Source organism: Loxodonta africana, chromosome 18, assembly GCF_030014295.1.
Source record: "Loxodonta africana isolate mLoxAfr1 chromosome 18, mLoxAfr1.hap2, whole genome shotgun sequence".
In the NCBI taxonomy this organism is placed as follows: domain Eukaryota; kingdom Metazoa; phylum Chordata; class Mammalia; order Proboscidea; family Elephantidae; genus Loxodonta; species Loxodonta africana.
In genome coordinates this window covers 41,410,506-41,433,817 of record NC_087359.1, presented here as the reverse complement: position 1 = coordinate 41,433,817, position 23,312 = coordinate 41,410,506, and the positions used below count along the sequence as shown (strand labels likewise).

The following is a 23,312-nucleotide window of genomic DNA, read 5'->3' as shown; positions in this document are numbered from 1 at the left end:
ACTCAATGGAAAGGGAAGGGAAATGGATAAAAGGAGACACAGAAAACCATTCTCTGCTGATCTGTAAAAATGTTAGCAGGAATATGTTAAAGACATCTCTTTTTTTCTTACTGAACTGTGAACCTCTCCAAAATAGAGACCCAGAACAGGCGCATAAACATATTTAAATACTTGTTGGTGTGGATGGAATTGAAATGAAATAAACTGTATATAAAATGCTAAGAGACTTCAGAGATATTAAAGCCTTCCCCCCCCCCCCCAGCTGGAGGGATCATGGAAGGTTTCAATGAAAGACCAAAGAAAGTTCTTTCAGCTCATGTTCGGATTTTTGAATATGTAGAAAAGAAAATGATGTTCCAAGAAAAATAAATCACATGATACACATAAACAAGAACAGAGAGTTCTGTTCTTTTTTTTTTTTTTTTTAGGACATAGGGTCAGTCAGTCAGAGACAAACGTCTAAATTTACTTCAGCTCAAAAATATGTATTGAGCACCTGTTCTCACAGGAAGACAAACCTATGAAGGGATAATTTAAGGAAAATAGTATATGCAATAAGGCAAAATTATATTAAAAGTGCTACAAAAGCAGAGAGAAAAGACTCCCAAAGGAGACTGGAGTGAGTTTTGGAAAAACCAGTAAATTAACCACACTGTAGAGGGTACTGAAAGTCATACCAGGGCATTTGCACATCATTGTGTAACCAACAAGGAACCAGGGGAGAGTTACTGGGATGAGCCTTGCATGATGGTCAGTGAATTTGGACATTGTTTTGTAAATAATTGGAAGTCATTAAGGAATTTTGAAGGGGCAGTGAAAGATATGACCAGAATGTTGCTTTAGGCCAAGGAGTCTTAATGGTAAGGTAGATGTGGGGACAGATGCAGGGAACTTGGAGACGAGAAATCCAGTGATGCGGCATTTCTCACTGACCATTTAAGAAATTACTGAGGACCATGCCTAGGGAGTGTAAATGTGCAGGAGAGAGTGGATTAGAGCTATGGCAGAAGTAGAATCGATGCCTTAACTTCTTGGGTATTAGAGGTGGGTGTGGCCAGTTGGGATTAATTTTAGATGTGAGTGATAGAAAACTCCAAAGAAGATGGAGGTTTACTTCTCTCTTATAAATGTAGGCAGCACAGGGATCTCCAGTCTGCAGGGATCTCAACTCCTTCTACCTTGTTGCTAGAAATGAGGCTTTTGTTTCATGGTTCAAGATAACCTCTTAAGGTCTTGCCATCATTTCCACACTCCAGCCTACAGGAAGAGGGGAAGAGAGGCGTGTCATTTCTTTTAACAAAACTTCCTTAACATCTCACTGGCCAGAACTTAGTCACTTGTCCATATTTAGCCACAAGGGAAATAGGAAAATGTAGTCATTATTCTGAGAAGTAATGTGCCCTGCTGAAAACCACTGCTAAGGGGAATCCCTGAGTGGTGCAAATAGTTAATATATTTGGCTACTAATTGAAAGGTTGGTGGTTTAAATCCATTCAGAGGCACCTGGAAAGAAAGTAAACTATTTCTGAAAGGTCACAGCCGCTGAAAACCTGTAGCACAGCTCTATTCTGAAACGTGGGGTTGCCATGCGTTGGAATTGACTCAAAGGTAACTTTTTTTTTTTTTTAAACTCTTGCTAAGGAAGAAGGGGAAAATGGATATTAGTAGATTATTCCCACAGCCTTTGAGGAATAAAGAAGTATTGTGATCATGAGGTCTTGGACAATAAGGATACTTATTGTATTTAGCGGGCCACTGGAAACAGATCTGGATGCAACTGGAATGAGAACACCAGACGAGGAATATAAATTTGTGATTCATCCTAATTGAAGTAGCAGCTGAGATAGGTAGAAGGATGAAGTCCTCCTAACTACAACTCTCCAGATAATTCAAGTTTCAGACTTGACTTTGGCCTAGATGGTTTTAATAATGGAACTCTTGTTTGGCTTCCCTGTTGTTGTTCTTGTTAGGTACTGTCAAGTCTGTTCTGACTCATAGTGACCCTATGCACAACAGAAGGAAACACTGCTGGGTCCTGCGCCATCCTTACAGTCGTTGTTATGCTTGAGCTCATTGTTGTAGCCACTGTCAATCCACCTTGTTGAGGGTCTTCCTCTTTTCCACTGACCCTGTACTCTGCCAAGCACAATGTCCTTCTCCAGGGACTGATCCCTTCTGACAACATGTCCAAAGTATGTAAGACGCAGTCTCGCCATCCTTGCCTATAAGGAGCATTCTGGTTGCACTTCTTCCAAGACAGATTTGTCCGTTCTTTTGGCAGTCCATGGTATATTCAATATTCTTCGCCAACACCACAGTTCAAAGGCGTCAACTCTTCTTCGGTCTTCCTTATTCATTGTCCAGCTTTCACATGCATATGATGCCATTGAAAATACATGGCTTGGGTCAGGCGACAAAGGTGACATCTTTGCTCTTCAACGCTTTGAAGAGGTCCTTTGCAGCAGAGTTACCCACTGCAATGTGTCTTTTGATTTCTTGACTCCTGCTTCTGTGGCTGTTGATTGTGGATCCAAGTAAAATGAAATCCTTGACGACTTCAATCTTTTCTCCGTTTATCATGATGTTGTTCATTGGTCCAGTTGTGAGGATTTTTGTTTTCTTTATGTTGAGCTGTAATCTATACTGAAGGCTGTGGTCTTTGATCTTCATTAGTAAGTGCTTCAAGTCCTCTTCACTTTCAGCAAGCAAGGTTGTATCATCTGCATAACGCAGGTTGTTAATGAGCCTTCTTCCAATCCCGATGCCCCATTCTTCTTCATATAGTCCAGGTTCTCGGATTATTTGTTCAGCATACAGATTAAATAGGTATGGTGAAAGAATACAACCCTGACGCACACCTTTCCTGACTTTAAACCAATCAATATCTCCTTGTTCTGTCTGAACAACCGCCTCTTGATCCATGTAAAGGTTCCTCATGAGCACAATTAAGTGTTCTGGAATTCCCATTCTTCACAGTGTTATCCATAGTTTGTTATGATCCACACAGTCAAATGCCTTTGCAAAGTCAATAAAACACAGGTAAACATCCTTCTGGTATTCTCTGCTTTCAACCAGGATCCATCTGACACCAGCAATGATATCCCTGTTTCCACATCCTCTTCTGAAACCAGCCTGAATTTCTGGCAGTTGCCTGTTGATATACTGCTGCAGCCGTTTTTGGATGATCTTCAGCAAAATTTTGCTTGCATGTGGTATTAACGATATTGTCCTATAATTTCTACATTCGGTTGGATCACCTTTCTTGGGAATAGGCATAAATATGGATCTCTTCCAGTCAGTTGGCCAGGAAGCTGTCTTCCATATTTCTTGGCATAGACGAGTGAGCACTCCAGCGCTGCATCTGTTTGTTGAAACATCTCAATTGATATTGCATCAATTCCTGGAGCCTTGTTTTTCACCAATGCCTTCAGAGCAGCTTGGACTTCTTCCTTCAGTACCATCAGTTCCTGATCATATGCCACCTCTTGAAATGGTTGAACATTGACTAATTCTTTTTGGTAGAATGACTCTGTGTATTCCTTCCATCTTCTTTTGATGCTTCCTGCATCGTTTAATATTTTCCCCATGGAATCCTTCACTATTGCAACTCGAGGCTTGACTTTTTTCTTCAGTTCTTTCAGCTTGAGAAACGCCGAACGTGTTCTTCCCTTTTGGCTTTCCATCTCCAGCTCTTAGCACATGTCATTATAATACTTCACTTTGTCTTCTCAAGAGGCCCTTTGAAATCTTTTGTTCAGTTCTATTACTTCATCAATTCTTCCTTTTGCTTTAGTTGCTCGACGCTCAAGAGCAAGTTTCAGAGTCTCCTTTGACATCCATCTTCGTCTTTTCTTTCCTGTCTTTTTAGTGACCTCTTGCTTTCTTCACGGATGATGTCCTTGATGTCATTCCACATCTTGTCTGGTCTGCGGTCACTAGTGTTCAATGCGTCAAATCTGTTTTGAGATGGTCTCTAAATTCAGGAGAGATATACTCAAGGTCATATTTTTGCTCTCGTGGACTTGCTCTGATTTTCTTCAGTTTCAGCTTGAACTTGCATATGAGCAATTGATGGTCTGTTCCACAGTCAGGCCCTGGCCTTGTTCTGACTGGTGATATCGAGCTCTTACATTGTCTCTTTCCACAGATGCAGTCTGTTTGATTCCTGTGTGTTCCATCTGTCAAGGTCCGTGTGTATAGCCACTGTTTATGTTAGTGAAAGAAGGTATTTGCAATGAAGAAGTCGTTGGTCTTGCAAAACTCTATCATTTGATTTCTGGCATTGTTTCTATCACCAAGGCCATATTTTCTAACTACTGATCCTTCTTCTTTGTTTCTAACTTTTGCATTCCAATCGCCAGTAATTATCAATGCATCTTGATTGCATGTTCCATCAATTTCAGACTGTAGCAGCTGATAAAAATCTTCTATTTCTTCATCTTTGGCCCTAGTGGTTGGTGCATAAATTTGCATAATAGTTGTATTAACTGTTCTCCCTTGTAGATGTATGGATATTATCCTATCACTGACAGCGTTATTCTTCAGGATATGATTTTGAAATGTTCTTTTTGACGATGAATGCAACACCATTCCTCTTCAAGTTGTCATTCCCAGCATAGTAGACTATATGATTGTCCGATTCAAAATGGCCAATACCAGTCCGTTTCAGCTCACTAATGCCTAGGATATTGACGTTTATGTGTTCCATTTCATTTTTGACAATTTCCAATTTTCCTAGATTCGTACTTCGTACATTCCATGTTCTGATTATTAATGGATGTTTGCAGCTGTTTCTTCTTATTTTGAGCCATGCCACATCAGCAAATGAAGGTCCCGGAAGCTTTACTCACGTCATTAAAGTCGACTGTACTTTGAGGAGGCAGCTCTTCCCCAGTCATCTTTTGAGTGCCTTCCAACCTGGGGGGCTCATCTTCCAGCACTGTATTAGACAATGTTCCGCTGCTATTCATAAGGTTTTCACTGGCTAATGCTTGTCAGAAGTAGACTGCCGGGTCATTCTTTCTAGTCTGTCTTAGTCTGGAAGCTCAGCTGAAAACTGTCCTCCATGGGTGACCCTGCTGGTATCCGAATACCAGTGGCATAGCTCCCAGCATCACAGCAACACACAAGCCCCCACAGTAGGACAAACTGACAGACGCATGGGACTTGCCTGGACAGCTCAAATGTGCTCATAACTCATTGACCCTACAAAGTAAGTGAATCAGTTGTCGTGTAGTGTCAGCTCAGCAAATGCTGAGTGGATCTTCATCTGAATGAAGGCCAAAAAAGATGTTGAGCTGGTGATATTTTCCTAAGGTTTGCATCTGGCTTTATGTTCCACCATGGCGAATTGATTCCAGTGGACCATTTTCTCCGTTTCTCCTGCAGCTCCATTGGGTATTGGGCTTTGTCTGGGTTTTTTTTTTTTTTTTTTTCCCAACAAGAAGCACAGGCTCCCTGCATGAATTCCCCAATCAGTTGTTTTCCTATTTTCCCCTTCAAGTCTCACACCCTGTTTCTGAAGGTTCCTCAGTACTTTGGCTGGCAAATGTCATGAGTGTCCTCTGGGGCTCCTGAATGCTCCCTTGGTCAGGCAAAGCTATCTTTTTTCTTCTACAAGTTGGCTCAGAAGGTTTAAAGGATGAAATGTGCAGATCGTTGCTTCTGGCCAGTATACTCTTTCCTTTTTTTTTTTTTTTTTTTGCCTAACATGTCAACCACATTTAAGTAAAAATGTTCCATAGCCTCTGGTTTCTTTTTCTGAGCAATTTCCTACTCTTTTTTTCTTTTTGGCAGAATCCTTTTCTGTCTCTGGCTTCATCCCCCATCCCTAATACCACCACCACTAACACCAGATAAAAGTAATGAATGCCATTTATTGAGCACAAGTTATTGTTTTATATACATTAACATATTTAATATTTTCTAACAGCTCTCCAAGGTAGTTATTCCCAGTTTTCATATGACAGTAAGGTGTTTTGTTTGTGCATGTTTCTTGTTTTGTTTTTAACTGAGCTTTTAAAAAGGTAAAATAATTTGCCTAAGTCATATGGTTAGTAGTAAATATTTAGGATTCAACTCCAGATTATTGTATATTTCCCATTATTCTCACTTCCTCTTGAACTAAAAAAAAAAAAAAAAAACAGACTAAGAATTCTGCTTGGTTCCTTCTTTTCCTTTGATTTTACCTGGCTGAATTCAAACTTATGAGAGGTACAAGGTTTTAGTCTCGTTCAGAACTACTAGGTGGGATCGAAAGGTTTTTCAGAAATAAAATTAATCCCACAATTGACTAAGCCATTGATTATAAGAATTTCCAATAATTCCTTATCAACTGTAGTTTAAAAATTGATTCATTGTATCAGTACCCTTTTAAAATAGAAACCCTTGTATCAGTACCCTTTTAGTATTCTTAATACAGCACACACATTCCCCTTATTACTGTGATTTGTGGGATGAGTTGGAATTGACGGCAAAGGGTTTGGTTTTTGGTTTGGGTGAACTCCTGAAGACTGAAGTTTCATCCTTCTGTTTAAAAAAATGTATAGACCCTACTACCAAAATGTGCTACAATATTTATAGAGAATATGTCTATACCTAACTATACCTGATCCCAAGCTGATATATAATAGTGAAAAAAAAAAGAACAAGAAATGCATCCTGACTTTGATGAAATTATCTTCTCATGAATTTGTGACAGAAGAGAATCATTCATTAGAATCATTTGTTGCAATGCTTTCTGATTAGGTGCCCATTTATCAGAATTCAATATTATTTTGAAATGGATTAGCATTTTTCTATCATTATTTATTTGTCTTGAGGTTATTACTATATTTTCCTTTCAAAAATAATCATTTGCGTTATTGTGGCAATGCATATTGCTGTCATTTTTTTAACAGTGTAATTAACATATGCCCTTATGCCCTGCCCTGTGACCCTGCTTTTGGCACGCTATGCTAAAGAAAGGTTTTAAAAGGGGGTGCTGCGGTGGGAGGCGCAAGCTCTCGACTTGAAGAAATTCATTTCAGTAGTAAAACAGCCAAATGGCCAACAGGAGGCGAATAACTGGTAAATTATGGCACATCTTCTAAAAGAACTATGATGAACACATTAAAAATAAGAACGGATAAAATGACTCAAGAAGTAATGTTTGGTGAAAAAAGCAGAAAACAAGATAATAGTTGCCCTCTACAATTACATAGATTGGAGATAATTTTTTCCCCATTATTTTATGTTCCATTACTGTTATTGTTTGAGTTACACTATTCTTCAGTTCTAAGGACCATTTATCATTATCACTTATCAATAGCCTAAGGACTACTTCAGAGAAAAAAGTAGAGAGTAGCCTGAAGGATAGATAGGTATTGCTGCAAAACTTGTGAATGGCGTTTCTAAATGGAGCTTTACATGTCTTTCTCCCCTTTCTAGATTTATCGAACAACTATTTATTAAACACTGTGCTAGGTGCCCCTATTCTAGGCCTTGCATTATCATAGATAAGATATGCTATTTACCCTCGAGATATTTTTTAATTTAATCATGGAGATAGGGTTATAAGTAAAAAACAAATTAAAAATATGTAAAGAAATTGTCACAACCAAGAGGAGACCAAGGAGACATGAAGACTGAACGAAATGTGTGCCCTAGATGGAATCCTGGAACAGAACAAGGACCTTAAGTTAGAAACTTGGAAATCTGAATAAAGCGTGAACCTTAGTTAATAATACTGTATCAGTATTTGTTCATTAATTGTGACAAATGTACCATACTAGTGTAGGGTATTAATAATAGGGGAAACTGGGTGGGGGGGATATATATATATACACACACAAATATATATTTTGTATCAGTATTTGTTCATTAATTGTGACAAAAGTACCATACTAGTGTAGGATATTAATAATAGGGGAAACTGGATGGGGGGATATATATATACACACACAAATATATATATGTTTATATATATATATAGGGAGAGAGAGAGAGGGAGGGATAAAGAGGGAGAGTTTATATACTTATAAACTCTACTATTTTCATAGTTTTTCTGAGAATCTATTCTGAAATAAAATGCTTATTAATAAATATATAATTAATAAAATTATATAGATAAGTAAAATAAAGATAGAAAAAATGGCCACTGGTCTCCTGTTTTCTCCCCTCTCATGAGCGTTTATTTCCTCTTGACCTCTCCTCAGAACTCATTTTATATCCAAACTGCCTAATTGACATCTCCCCATGAATGCTCACTAGCCATCTAAACTTTACATGGTCACAACAGAAAGAACCTTGACTTTACTTTATGCCCCGAAGCCACTCCTTCCCCAGTCTTCCTCATCATCTTAGTAACTGTCAACATTTACTCACTCAGGCCAAAAATGGTGGTTGCTATTCTTGATCTATGGCCTTTCACTTCCCTCATCCAATGCATCAGAAAGCCCTATTCACTCTTCTTCTAAAACATGTAGCGTCTATCCACCTCTGTCTTCACCAACACAATCCTCGTTTAAGCCATCATCATCTGTCTTCTGGACCACCACATACATCATCAGGCCTTATCTTGAACCACTCTCCCCCTACATCTCCTATGGTTCACCCATATTGGTCACTTTTATGTTTCCAAGTACCTTCCTCCCTTCTTAAGATCTTCGATTTCACCTGAAATATTATTGCTATTAATTTTCACAAGGCCAGATGTTTTTTGTCATCTAAATCTCAGCTTAAATGTCACAACTCAAAGACCACTTCTGTCAAAAAATCTAACTTGGCCCCCAGTCATTCTTTATTTCCTTGCCCTCTTTATTATATTACAGTGTAATTTTTTCTATTTAATATTTTCCTTATATTTTAATTCAGTTATTTGCTTATTTTCTGTCTACTCCCAGAAGAATGTAAGTTCTTGAAGAGCAGAAACTTTGTTTATAGCTTCAGTACCTAGAACATTGTCTGATGACTGTTAGGTACTCAATAAATTTATACCAAATTAGTGAAAGTGACAAATGAGGAATAGACACTAACATTATGAAATTCAAGTAAATGAGGGATCACAGTGGGGTTGGAATTATCAGGAAAGGTGTTTTGAAAGAATTGAGAATTGATAAGGTTTTGAGACTTGAGTAAGACTAGTTGAGAAGTAGATAAAGAGTGAATTCCAGAAATAAAAAGGTGAAGCAAAGGTGTGGAGAGAGCAATAAATCTGGTGTACTGGCAACAGAAGGTAGAACAGAAACTTTGTAAAGATTATGAGAAATTATTTCATAACGTATTAAGTCCAAATTACAGATATTCTAGAATAGCATGCTAAGAATCAGCTGTGTAAGGGACTTTTCTCTTACTGATTTTCAACTCCTGAAACCTTTGAGCATCTTTACCACGATCTCCTTCTAAGCCTTTTCAGTGAAAGTAATACAGGCTGCAATGCCACCAATTTTTTTTCTTTCTTTATCTCCTAATGCAAATATAATTGTGATGTCGGCTTGATTGGATCTAGTCCAATGTACAAGGTGATTCTAGGTCATATCCATCTTCTGTGCCTACATTAATGACATTGTCAGTGAGTAGTGCAATCCTTGATAATCTAAGTGTCCAGTCTTTATGGCAAGTGGAGGTCCTGTTGAGTGGAGGGACAGAAATGACATTTATCCTTATCTCACAAGTTCAGAAAAATCACAGAATGGCAGAGACATACTCTGTTATGGCGTTTTCCTCCATCAGTTTTAAATGAAACACAATGAGCTAAAAAAAAAAAAAAAAAAAGGGCTTGCTGTGGCCTTGAATTCCCCAGTCAGGGAGTCTGCTCCTGGCATTCTTCCACCTGTCAAGCAAGGGTGTGCCTGATAGCTAAATAAAAAAAAAAAAAGCCCTCTTGTCCACATGCTCATTGACCAAAAATATAGGCAACATACCTACAAATCTTTGTATATAGTCTAAAACCTCCCAGAGATTGAAAGAACTGGATTGCACATTTATATAAATAAGCAAGTTCTCAAAAAGAAAGACCAGATTTGCTGGCCTGGCAGAGTCTGGAGAAACCCTGATAGTATGGGCCCCTGGACACCTTTTTCAGCTCAGTAATGAAGTCACTCCTGAGGTTCACCCTTCAGTCAAAGATTGGACAGGCCCATAAAGCAGAACGAGACTAAAGGGCCACACCAACCCAGGGGCAAAGACTTGAGGGCAGGAGGGGACCGGAAAGCTGGTAATAGGGAATCCAGGGTTGAGAAGGGAGAGAGTTGACATGTCCTGGGGTTGTTAACCAGTGTTGTAAAACAATACATGAACTGTTTAATGAGAAGCTAGTTTGTTCTGTAAACCTTCATCTAAAGTACAATAAAAAAAAAAAAAATACATGAGTCCCCTGAAACATTTATCATGTAGTCATCCAAATTTATTGGGTACCTACTGTGTGCCAGAGCCCTAGTGGCTCAGTGGTTAAATGCTATCGCTGCTAACCAAAAGGTCAGCAGTTTGAATCTACCAGGCTGCTCCTTGGAAACCCTGTGGGACAGTTCTACTCTGTCCTTTAGGGTCTCTATGAGTCGGAATTGACTTGAAGGCAATGGGTTTGGGTTTTTTTTTGGGGGGGGTCCTCTTGATGAAGTGCTAATAAGGAAATGAGATTTGCACACGACAGAGAAAAGGTTCTTTACTGTTTTCCATGGTAGGGATGAACTGGTTATGAGCAACGCGTAGTATGTGCCAGACTTTGCATAAATCATGTGATTTCAAAGATGAATAAAACACATTCGCTAACCTCAAGAAAGTCACAACACTGTGTCAAAGAATGACATGGAAACAGATAAGTGCAGGGCAGCATGGTAAATGCTAAAACGTAGGATAACACATAATGCTGAAGGTTCAGAGACGAGGGAGAGACCTACCAGGTGGTGTAAAAGTCAAGCACTTGGGGATGGCCATCTCCCTGTCAGGTCCAGTGAAGTACACGAGGGTGGTCATGCCACCACCCTTCTGTCAGTTTGTCATACTATGGTGGCTTGTGTGTCGCTATGATGATAGAAGCTATGCCACCAGTATTTCAGATAGCAGGAGGGCCGCCCATAGTGGAAAGGTTTCAGGTAAGTTTACAGACTAGAAGAAAAGGCCTGGTTATCTACTTCTGAAAATTAGTCAGTGAAAGCTTTATGGATCGCAACAGAATGTTGTCCGATATAGTGCTGGAAGGCGAGCCCTCTAGGTTAGAAGGCACTACACAATAGCTGTCACAATGGACTCAAACATACCAATTATGAAGATGGCAGAGGACTGGGCAACACTTCATTCTATTGTACACGGGGTCGCTATGAATCTGAGCCAACTCAGTGGCAGCTAACAACAAAGGCAATCATTGACATATCCTCTGGTGACCTTGCTCTTCTCAACGTTTCTGCTTCCCACTTAGGGGGCAGAATTGGCTGTTAAAGAGAACCTAATATTAGCAGGATTTTTTCTTTTTCCAACATCTGGTGTTCCCACTGGTCCAGTAGGCTTGTTATCTCCTTCTCAGTTACCGCTTCAGGCAAAGTAAAGCAGTTTCTTAGGGAAGCAACTGCTCTGGACTCCTACTACGACGTTAGAACTAAGTAGCGTTGCTCTAAGTCGGGATCGACTCGACAGCACTGGGTTTGGTTTTTTTTGGTTATCCAGAGCAGCACATGTACTCTAACTGCCCCTCCCATAGATTTGGTTGTAGACTACTCCAGCACAAATATGATGGTACTAGGGCCTAGAAGCTCATTTCTGAAATGTGCATTATTACAGCTTGATGTTTTGGCTGATGGTAGAGTTTTATTAATTTCTACTTGGAGATATTTTGCAGTTGTGTTTTCTCTGAACCTAAGTTAGGTCACTTAACTAAGTTTTGCTGCCAATTATAGGGACTAAAAAATATAGAGAGGGGAATTGTAAAAGTCAGTCTCAAAGTGTGTGAAAAGATTGTTGTTGTTGAGTCAATCCTGTGTATTGCAGAATAAAACTGCTTCATAGGTTTCTTGGCTGTAATCTTTACAGAAGCAGATCCCTAGACCTTTTCTTCCAAGGGGCCACTGTGCAAGTTTGAACTACCAACCTTTCGGTTACCAGCCAAGTGCAAACCATTTGCATCACCCAGGGACTTTGTGAAAAGATTAGAGTGTGAAAATATAATTACTTCGTCTATGGAAACTCATAGCAACCATATAGGGCAGAGTAGAACTGCCCAATAGAGTTTCCAAGGAGCACCTGGCAGATTCGAACTGCCGACCTCTTGGTTAGCAGCCGTAGCACTTAACCACTACGCCACCAGGGTTTCCTTTTTTTTTTGGAGTGGGTTATGGAAACAGGTGAGGTTCCCAGGAGTCATCCAGAAATGTGCTTCCATGGGTTTATGAGAGGAATAACAGGAGATCCTGGGAGTTGTTCAGGTCCCTTATGACTAGTTTGGAAAACCCAGGATGGGGTTGTGGACAGTGGGGTTGTGGGCAGTGTTTATACGAGGCGCCTCCAACTTTGGTGGTTTAGCCCAGTAGAAATGGGGTGGGGAGAGGGCCATATTGAATTTGCATGCAGACTCTGGTGACCAATGTCAGGAAGTCTGAGAAAGATTTAGTGATATGCATACTTTCTACAGGGCTTATTGACCAGCTGTCATTTACATGTAATTGGAAAATCATGTAATCTAAAATTCTTTCTGATTTTCTCTTCCAAGTAGCTTACAAAAAAAACATTGTCGTTGAGTCAATTCCAACTCATAAGATTCTATAGGACAAAGTAGAACTGCTCCGTAGAGTTTCCAAGGAGCGCCTAGTGGATTCGAACCGCTGACCTTTTGGCCAGCAGCTGTAGCTCTTAATCACTACGCCACCAGGGTTTCCTCAAGTAGCTTACTCCTGAACATTTGAAAAGAGGAGGCAAAATGATGAAAAAAATCCTTGCTAGCTCTAGGACAGGGATTAGCAAACTATGGCCCGTGGGCCAAATCTGACTCTCTGTTTTTATAAATAAAATGTTATTGGAACACAGCCACATGCGTTCATTTACGTATTGTCTATGGCTGCTTTTCTACTCCAACGGCAGAGTTGAATGTTGAGACAGAGACAGTATCGTCTGTGAAACCTAAAATATTTATTATATTGCCCTTTAGGGAAGAAGTTTGTCAGCTCCTGTTTTAAGACACCATACTTTTAGCAGTGGCCTCCCTACTTGGTTTCCTCATCTGTACAAAAAGAGATTGGGGCAACCCTGTGTTCTCTTTGGAAATCCTGAAATGTTATGTGTTTTGAAACGCACAAGACCTCAAACTGCCACACTGAAAAGAGAGAATAAAATTGAAATGTGTTTTCTTTACTCTCCAAGAGGGGCCCTTGCTGTGTATAATCCCTCATCTGGCAATGATGACAGCTTTGATTGTCAACATAGTTTGTTTTGTTTTGGTTTTGTTTTTAGACACCTGGATTTTTCCCAAGGGCTAGTTGTGCATTGACTAGAGAAATGCTGAGTCCATAGGCAAAGAGAAGCAGAGAGTGCTGCAGAAGCTGAAGCTGCTCTCTGCTCATCTGTTTTCTCTGAGGAATTCTCAATCAGCTCTCCACTCGCTCGCTCAAAATGCAGATGTCAACATCAGGAAGATGACTGCCAAAGATCTGTCAGGGAGGCATTAAAATCAAAATCAGGTGCTTCTCTAGGTGCTCCATCTAAAATAAGCCCCTGTCTCACTGGAGCAGAACTTTAAATGCAGTACCATTTAAATGTGCCATCCTGTCTTTCTAAAATGCGAAACAGTAGGAGGCCAGACTGGGCATACAAGGACGTTTGAAAACATATTACATAAAACGCCTTCATTTTCTTTAACTCTAGCCTGCAGCTATCATATTTTGTAATTGATAGACATCAGATGGCCCTGCTCAGGCAGATTGATTTTTGGAGGAGGAATTTGGGTCCTTCACAATGTAGGGCAAAAAAGCTAATGGAAACCCTGCAGTTCTATCATTATAGTAGATTTCACTCAGGTAGTCAGATTGTCTGGCCGCCTGCTAAGACCTCCCATAATTCCACTTCTCAACGGATGCAGTAACTTCAGAAGCAATGATTAGAGCTGAAGAGAGAGTAAAATGTTTTATAACTTACTGGGTGGATTAGAGTCTTCTGGTGATCCTGTTGGAAATAACAACAGTCTTACCCAGGGACTTCTTTTTTTTTTTTTTTTTCTTCCTCTTAAATGACATTTCTTAAACTGATGCTTTGGTCAGATTGATCGGTCTTTCTCGTAGGTGTGTATGTATCTGTGTGTATAAAAGAGAGAGAGAGAATATGAATATACGTAAAAACTTGAAAACCTCGTCATCTTAGGATTCTATTAGAGTTTTTGTTAGTTGCCCCTGAGTTGGCTCCAACTCATGGTGACCCACGTATAACAGAATGAAATGTTGCCCAGTCTTGCACCACCTTAATGATCGTGGGTATGTTCAAGTCCATTGTTATACCCACTGTGTATTTTGAGTGCCTTCCGATCTTTTTTTTCGATCTAGGGGGCTCATCTTCTAGCACTATATCAGACAGTATTCTGTTGTGATCCACAGGGTTTTTTCATTGGCTGATTTACAGAAGGAGATCGCCAGGCCTTTCCTTCTTGTACGTCTTAGTCTAAAAGTTCCACTGAAACCTGTCCATCATGGTTGGACCTGCTGGTATTTGAAATAACGATGGCATAACTTTCAGCATCATAGTAAGATAGAAGCCACCATAGTACGACAAATTGACACATGGGTGATATCTGTTAGACTTAGCTTTCCATTTTTGCCAACTTGAGGACACGCATCTTTACTTTCTCCTTTTTCCTCACAGGTGTATCTTTTGGTAAAAATGTCAATTACTTAAGGATATGGTCAAATAATTGGAAAAAGTAGAATAAAATTCAAGTACAGATGGGGTGGCACATCTGCTTGACACTATAAGTAAAAATAGGGAAAAGATGTTGTTAGTTGCCGTTGAGTCAATTCTGACTCAGTGCTCAACCACTATTCAAAGGGTTAGCAGTTTAAACCCATCCAGAGACACCTCAGAAGATAGGCCTGGTGATCTGCTTCCAAAAGGTCACAGCCCTGAAAACCCTACGGAGCACAGTTCTACTGCGACACACATAGGATCACCATGGGAAAAAGTACAGCCTTTAAATTATCTATAACGAATATTTCTTAGGACGCCCCACCCTTGACTATTGTTCAACATAAGGTTTTAGCCTAGCCCATTTAGTACCTATAAATAGTCTTATACATAGTCCCTTTAGGTCAGCGATTGTCAATAGATGTGCCCCTGTTCCTTGGGGGATTATTTTGGAAATAAGTGGAGACACTTGAGATTGTATAATGAAAGATGTTAAAATTAGCACTGACCTGTGGGAACAGAGATTCTGTATGCTTTCCAATGTATTAGACGGTCCCAAAGAATGACAAATTGTCCCATGTCCCAGCAGACATTTTCAAATGAATAAAAAACTGGCTTATTTATCTGAGTCCAGAATCAAATTCCGTTTTATGTATGAACACTAAGTACCTCTACCTCTTACGTAGTTTTAACGTGTCTTGTTTTTCAGTGAAGCAAATGCTATGTAAACCAAGGAAAGGTTGTACTTTCTTTTGTTTAAAAATGTTGCCAGGAGTTGTTGACTGTTTTGGAAGATCACTCCACTGAGAAAAATGCCACTTGTGGTATTTTAGATTCTCCAGTACGAGACAAAGACATAATTTTTACCCATTTCTATTATCTGACTACTTCATTTTACCTTCTAGTCCATCATACTGAAGTCTTTACATATTGAAATGTATGTTCTTATAAATTATGTTCTTTGTATTTCTCCTTTTTATTGCAGTTATATTGATTATATTGACTAACTTTTTTGAAATTATTTGTGCAAATTAGTGGTCAAAATCTTTTTTAATGAAAAGCCATGTAGCAAATATTCTAGGCTTTGCAAACCATAAGTCTTTGTCGCAACTCTTCAGCTCTGCTGTTATAGTGCAGAAGCAGTCATAGATAATATGTAAATAAATATGTGTGGCTGTGTTCTAATAAAACTTTATTTATTGACACTGAAATTTAAATTTCATGTAAATTTTATATGTCACAGAAAATTCTTCTTCCTTCTGGTTTTTTCCAACCATTTAAAAATGTTCAAACCATTCTTAGCTCCTGGATCATACAAAAACAGGCAGTGGGCCATATTTGGCGAGTAGGCCATAGTTTGCCAATCCCTGTTCTAGTGTCTCATGCTTGAGTATTTATACAATGAAATATAAACTATTTTATTATAAATTGCGTTTATTTTGTTTCTTCTTTATATTACAATTAAATCATTACATTGATATTTTTGAAATATTGTGTGTAAATAACAAACAAAAATTTTTGAGTGCTGACATAAACCAGTGACTACATCAGCCTGAGGCCAGAAGAACTAGATGGTGCCCAGCTAAAACCGATGACTGCCCTGACAGAGAACACAACAGAGAGTCCCTGATGGAGCAGAACAGTGGAATGCAGACCTCAAATTCTCGTGAAAAGACCAGATGTAATGGTCTGATTGAGACTAGAGGGACCCTCTGTTAGCCCAAGACTGGAACCATTCCTGAAGCCAACTCTTCAGACAGGGATTGGACTGGACTATAAGACAGATAATGATACTGGTGAAGAGTGAGCTTCTTGGCTCAAGTAGACATATGAGACTAAGTGGGCAGCTCTTGTCTGGAGGTAAGATGAGAAGGCAGAGGGAGACAGGAGCTGGTTGAATGGACACAGGGAATACAAGGTGGAGAGGAGGAGTGTGCTGTCTCATTAGGGTGTGTATAAGTTTTTGTATGAGAGACTGACTTGATTTGTAAACTTTCACTTAAAGTACAATAAGAAAAAAAAATATTTCAAGTGCTGACCAGAGCCTTGCTTGGAATGATGAAACACATGCTAGGAAATATGGCTTTCCGAACAACTGGGTCTGAGTAGAGGGAAGGCTGTATTTATAGTTCAACTTGTTCCATGGCAGCAGCAATCCTACTTGGATAACATTTGGTTGAGTTTTGATAAAAGCCAGAAGTTCCTGTCTTCGATAAGGAAAACCAGTTCTGGTTTTCTGTGATTTAAAGCTGTTAGGTGATATCCATAGCTTATTCCTTTTGGGCTTTTAGAAATGTGAATATTTTCTAGGCTCAGGATGTATGCCATGGCTAGCAGAGCTAGGCTGAAGTTCAGCAAAATGTCAGTTTTTTTCCCCTGAGGAGGTTGTATTGTCCACTACATTTATTTTATTATAGTCAGGTGGGCATTTACAAAATGTCTGTTTCAAAAATGGGCATTGTGTCTGAGTGCTTTAGGTAACATCTGGTCTCAGGGATCTCTAAGCCTTTGGGATTCCCCTCTTTGCTCCTATCATGACTTCTCAAATAATTGAGAAAGAAAAGGAGAGTAGGTTATTCAATGTCAAGCCTTAGAGAAAGAATCAGAACCCTTCTGGATGCAAAGGTAATGTTCTTTGTCCACCTGTTTTTGTTACTGTTGTTAGGGTCCGATTCATAGCAACCCTGTGTACCACAGAACAAAACACTGCCCCATCCTGTGCCATGCTCACGATGGTTTTTATGCTTGAGCCCATTGTTGGAGCCACTGTGTCAATCCACCTTGTTGAGGGCCTTCCTCTTTTCTGCTGACCCTGTACTTCACCAAGCATGATGTCCTTCTCCAGGGACTGATCCCTCCTGACAACGTGTCCAAAGTATGTAAGATGCAGTCTTACCATCCTTGTTTCTAAGGAGCATTCTGGCCACACTTCGTCCAAGAGAGATTTGTTTGTTCTTTTGGCAGTCCATGGCATATTCAATATCCTTCGCCAACACCACAAATCAAAGGCATCAGTTCTCCTTTGGTCTTCCTTATTTGTTGTCCAGCTTTCACATGCGTATAATGCAATTGAAATTTGTCCACCTAGTTGGTGAAATTTGCAACCATGTAACACTTGCCTGGTTTCTGTACTTTCTCAGGCCTGAAGACCCCCTGTCTGACATTAAATCTCCCTGTCTTTCTCTTGGAGCCCTGGTGGCGCAATGGTTAAGAGCCAAGGCTGCTAGCCAGAAGGTCAGCAGTTCGAATCCACTAGCCATTCCTTGGAAACCCTATGGGGCAGTTCTACTCTGTCTTATAGGGTCACTATAGGGTCGCTAATAGTCGGAATTGGCTTAATGGCAACGGGTTTGTTTTTTTGTTTTTCTCCTTAGCCCTGGTGGCACAGTGGTTAAGACACTCAGCTGCTAATTGAAAAATCAGTGGTTTGAACTCACCAGCCGCTTTGCAGGAGAAAGATGTGGCAATCTGCTTCTGTAAAGATTTATAGCCTTAGACACTCTATGGGGCAGTTCTACCCTGTCCTATAGAGTCGCTATGAGTCAGAATCGACTCAATGGCAGTGGGTTTGTTTTGGGTTTGTCTTTCTCTGGTGCTACAAATACCAGGAGCCTCTGTTGAATCTTCCACTTGGCTCCCTAGCTGGACAGTACCTCTCCAGCCTCTACTTTGAGGCCTCTTCCCCCTTTGCCTGCTGCCCTAAAGCAGATCCACTGTCTTTCAACTCAGCCTCCTTCAGTGTCTTCCTTAAAGCCCTTAAAGTCAGTTCCGACTCATAGCACCCCTATAGGTCAAAATAGAACTGTCCCATGGAGTTTTCAAAGAGCGCCTGGTAGATTCAAACTGCTGACCTTTTGGTTAGCAGCTGCAGCTCTTAACCACTATACCACCAGGGTTTCCCTTTCTCGAAGGCTTTGGAAAAACCTGATCTCCATCCAAGCCACGTGGCAAATCAGAGTACCAGAAAATTCAGTGTACCTCGATGTATTCATGCCCAAGGTTTGTGCTGGGCAACTTGAAAGGTAGTATCTTTCCAGAGCCTTAAATAGGTTCTTTGTCCCTTCCCAGTTGTTTCTGAAGTCCCCTACCCCTGCCATCAACTCCAGAAGGGATGGGCTTCTCTTTTACTTGTCCTGTGTCATAAATCCTCTTTCAGCCACAGAGCTGCAACTCTCAGAGGTCTTAATGTCATAGCAGAAAAAGTACCTTCTCGTTACTATGGGAAGATACTTGGAGCAAAGCAATTCAAGCTCAGTCAGGAGTTAAATTCCAGAAAAAAAGTTAAAATCATCTCTCTACCCAAAGCCTTGCTTTCTAACCCGCTGTCTTGCACCCATACTCTCTAACCCAGAATGATGAGTTTCATGGCTAGAGCTCTGAAGACAGAGGCCAAAAATAGAGCAAAATTTAAAGAAGGAATATAAACTGAAGGTTTAGAAATTACTGTGTACTGGCTACATTACAAATATGGTTGATTATCTAATTTTCTTTCAGTGTGACTGAGAACTGAAATATGAATGCAGTTTAATTAATAAAGATACCAATACAAGTTCAGGGTCACCTATATTTTAGTGTGGAGTCCTAGTGGCGCAGTGGTTAAGAACTCACCTGCTAACCAAAAGGTCAGCAGTTTGAATCCACCACCTGCTCCTTGGAAACTCTATGGGGCAGTTCTACTCCATCCTGTAGGGTCACTATGAGTCGGAATTGGCTTGATGGCAACAGATTTATACTTCAGTGTATACACCCACGTTAATGGAATTGCCCTAGTTCACCTGTCAACTGTCATAAATGTCAAGGTTTATCCTGTGGTCACAGATTCCTCTGAACTCACAGATTCCTATGACATTTTTTAATATCTTCGGGTCCTCTGCTCTTTCTTCCTATGATGTCAAAAGCCCCCACCATGGTTATTTATATTCTATATTCTCATTTTTCATTTTCCGGGGATCTTAGTGAAGCTGACTGATTGCATACTTCCTCCTTCTAACTTGGCACTTTTAGCAAACTCCCTACCTCTCCCTACCCATGCCAAGGGTTCCATGCATGTGTAGAGTTCTCGCCTGGCCAGTGGACCAGACGTGCCTCCTCTCTCTCTGCAATCCCAGCAGAGAGTGTGTAGGCGTGTGCTTCTGCGTGCATGTGTGTGCATGCGTGTGTATGTGGGGGGCAGGTGGGAAGAAGAGGAGAGTCAGAGATAAATAACATGAACAGGCTTAAATATACTATTCCTGCTTCTTTCTCTTCAACTGAAAAATCTCAAGTACTTTTATAAAAACTGATGGCAGTATATTTACAGGTTAATAATCTATTTGAAAAAGGAAGGTGGAGGGTTGCTGTCGCATTGTGTAGCATGATATCTGGGTAGAGTGGGTTATTTCATGGCTTGCACAGCCAGGACACAGACGTCTTCACCACCATCTCAGTGTCTCTTCTTTGTTTTTCCTTTAGCTCAACAGAATTCACCAAAAATCCATGAAGGCTGGTGGGCGTACAAGGAGGTGGTCCAGGGAAGCTTTGTTCCAGGTACACACCCATTTTTTGCCTGTTATTTTCTTTTTCTAAAGGAATTTGAATGAAAGATAATGTTATTTGCAGAATTGTGCGTTTGCTACACAACATGGAATATACTACAAAAGGCCACATAGTCTACCTTATGTGTCCGATGAATACTCCATCAAGAGAAAGTTTATTAAGCCAGCGACATCTTAACCAGAACATGTGTTTCTGTCTTAGCCTAAATGCCAAGATCCTTCTTTCTACAGGTAGCTCTGTCAGGGGGAGGGGGAGGGAAACATGAGGGTAGGAGCTCTGTTGGCATTTGATTTAGTGAGGAAGAGCCATTTGTTGACATTAATGAAACAGGAAGTCTGGAAGAGTTGACCATGGAAAGGAAGCTTGCTGGGATTCATGCTGTCACTGATGTCACTTCAGCAGCAGCCATGGTCAGGACTTAGCAGATCTGGCCAAGCACTAGCTAAAAATAACAGGCAAGGTGGATACTGTCAGCATGGGGGGAGAGAACAAAGAACCAAAGACCATAGATCCAGAAACATACCGTAATTAGTTGGGAAATGGGGTGGAGGGTCTTCAGGATAATTATTCTTCATCTCTCCCTCCACTATCCCGTATCCTAATTATGGTCTTCATCCTTCACCATCTTCAAGACTTTAGTGGGAAGAGAGGGAGGGGAAGGGGCAAGAATGTTAAAGAAGATGGAAGGGAGGGTAGGTGAGAGTTTTCTAAGATGTTGTAACTGCATAGATGTGAGAGAGTAAGAAATAAAGCCATCAAAGTGACGTGCTGTCCCCTCTTAGGCACTGAGAACAGATGGCCCAGAGTGTCAGTCGAGAGGCCTGTAGTTGGTGGCAAGTGGAAAGAGGAGTGCCCCGGGTCAATTGGAATATTTTGGCTACTATGCCTCCTTTTCCTCTTCATCTGTAAAGTTTATTATATCAGCTATGCAGAGCTCAGTTAATAAACCTCTCTGAGTATCACTTTTCTCATTTGTTTTATGGGAAAATAATGTGAAATCTTGGCGCTTCCCAATGAAAGGAAAGCAGGCATAGTGAGGGAGTGTGGGTGACCCAGGAAAAAGCCAGTCAAGCTGCCAAATGGCCTCATACTTTAATATCATTAATTTGGTAAATTTAGTATGGTACATCTATTTCTTGGCCCATCAGGCATGTAGAGACTAGACTTGATTAATTTACCCAGAAATGATCAGGTTTCTGGTAATAAGCTTATACCAACTTAATTGACATAAGCTACGTTCTCATGACGTGATATTGATACTTAGCATTTTATGCTTATAATTGGGGACATATTTTTCCAATGAACAGAATGGCTATATATTTTTCCCCCTTGGGGAACCTGCTCCTGATATTTGAAGTATCTTGGAAATTACATTTATAATTATATGTCCTGTGCCTTGCTGAGTATGGAATTAGAGCAACAGAGGGCATTCCCTCTAAGTTGTAATAAGTCTTATTAAACTAGTCCTGCGGCTATAGAGAACATCCTCTGTAGACATTGGAATGCTCATGGATAGTTCCTGAAGGGCACTGAAAAAAATTTGCTTCCCTGCTCCATATTTTCCAGTGGTTTTGCCATCTGTTGGTGCATTATTTCTTTACATGTGTTCAAGGTCTTGTTTTCAGTTAGTAGTTGTTCCTAAGACAACCACAGGTAAGAAGTTTTATCTTTCCATCATGTGTTGATTTGAGAGTTCGCCTATCTCTCACTTCCAGCTTTAAATGAGATAATATGTGTGAACTCTGCTACATGGGAAGCAGCAAGATGTGGAGGTCTGAGCATGGAGAATCTGGAGTCAGAGAGACCTGAGTTTGAGTCTGGGCTCTATGGCTTCCTATTGTAGGACTGCCAGCAATCGCTCTAGGTGATTAACTGTTCTAAGCCCCTGGTTTCTTCCTTTGTAAAATGGAGACAAGGACTAAAATCTACCTCATAAAGTTTTCTGAGAATTAAGTTACATAATGTGGGTAACATGCTTATCATAATGTCTGGTACATGGTGAAAGTCGGTATATGTCAGTATTTGTTAGTATAACTCTCATTATTTTATCAGTAACACTGTAACTGAATTTGATACTTCTCAGTTTGAGATGAGGCAGAGGCTTAACACTGGAAAATGTAATAATGCAAGTGAGAGTCTTTCATGATGTCTGGAACATGGAAGAGACTTAAAGATTTCTTGAGTTTATAAGCTAAAGGGTCTCTACATAGTGGTTGATTGAGAGGTGACTTTATCCTTCTCTGGATTTAACAGCACTGGAGCTCTAGAGGAAACCCTGGTGGCATAGTGGTTTAGAGCTACAGCTACTAACCAGAAGGTCAGCAATTTGAATCCACCTTGGCACTCCTTGGAAACTCTGTGGGGCAGTTCTACTCTGTCATTTAGGGTTGCTATGAGTCAAAATCGTAATTGACTCAACGGCAAGGGGTTTGGGTTTTTTTCTTTTTTTTTGGTTTTGGAACTCTTTAGCTTCCTAGTAAAGAAAACTGCTATCAGATGATTTTGCTTCCTAAACTGGCTTTTTCCTGGGTCACCCACACTCCCTCACCATGCCTGCTTTCCTTTCATTGGAAAGCTCCAAGATTTCATATTATTTTCCCATAAAAGAAATAAGGAAAGTGATACTCAGAGAGGTTTATTAACTAATGTTGTTTGGTGCCATCAAGTTGGTTCCAATTCATAGAGACCCTATGTACAACGGAGCGAGATGCTGCCCTGTCCTGTGCCATCCTCACAATCATTGTTACACTTGAACCCATTGTCGCACCCACTGTGTCAATCCATCTCTGAAAAAAAAAGTGTTTCTCTTTTTCACTGACCTTCTACTTTACCAAGCATGATGTCCTTCTGGAGCGGCTGTTCCTTCTTGATAATATGTCCAACATATTTGAGACAAAGCCTCGCCAACCTTGCTCCTAAGGAGC

The 23,312-nt window shown here is 40.2% G+C and overlaps 1 protein-coding gene across 2 annotated transcripts in view; it reads left to right on the top strand.

The window, feature by feature from the left end:
• Nucleotides 1-23,312, top strand: part of CA10 (carbonic anhydrase 10) — a 538,374-nt gene that overhangs the window by 71,286 nt on the left and 443,776 nt on the right. The window contains exon 2 of one of the 2 annotated variants that reach the window (XM_023553571.2): nucleotides 20,305-20,379. In XM_023553571.2, the coding sequence (XP_023409339.1) occupies nucleotides 20,305-20,379 (75 nt within the window). Of the gene's footprint in view, nucleotides 1-20,025; nucleotides 20,380-23,312 lie in introns of those variants that run through there. The other variant, XM_023553570.2, reaches the window with a different exon arrangement.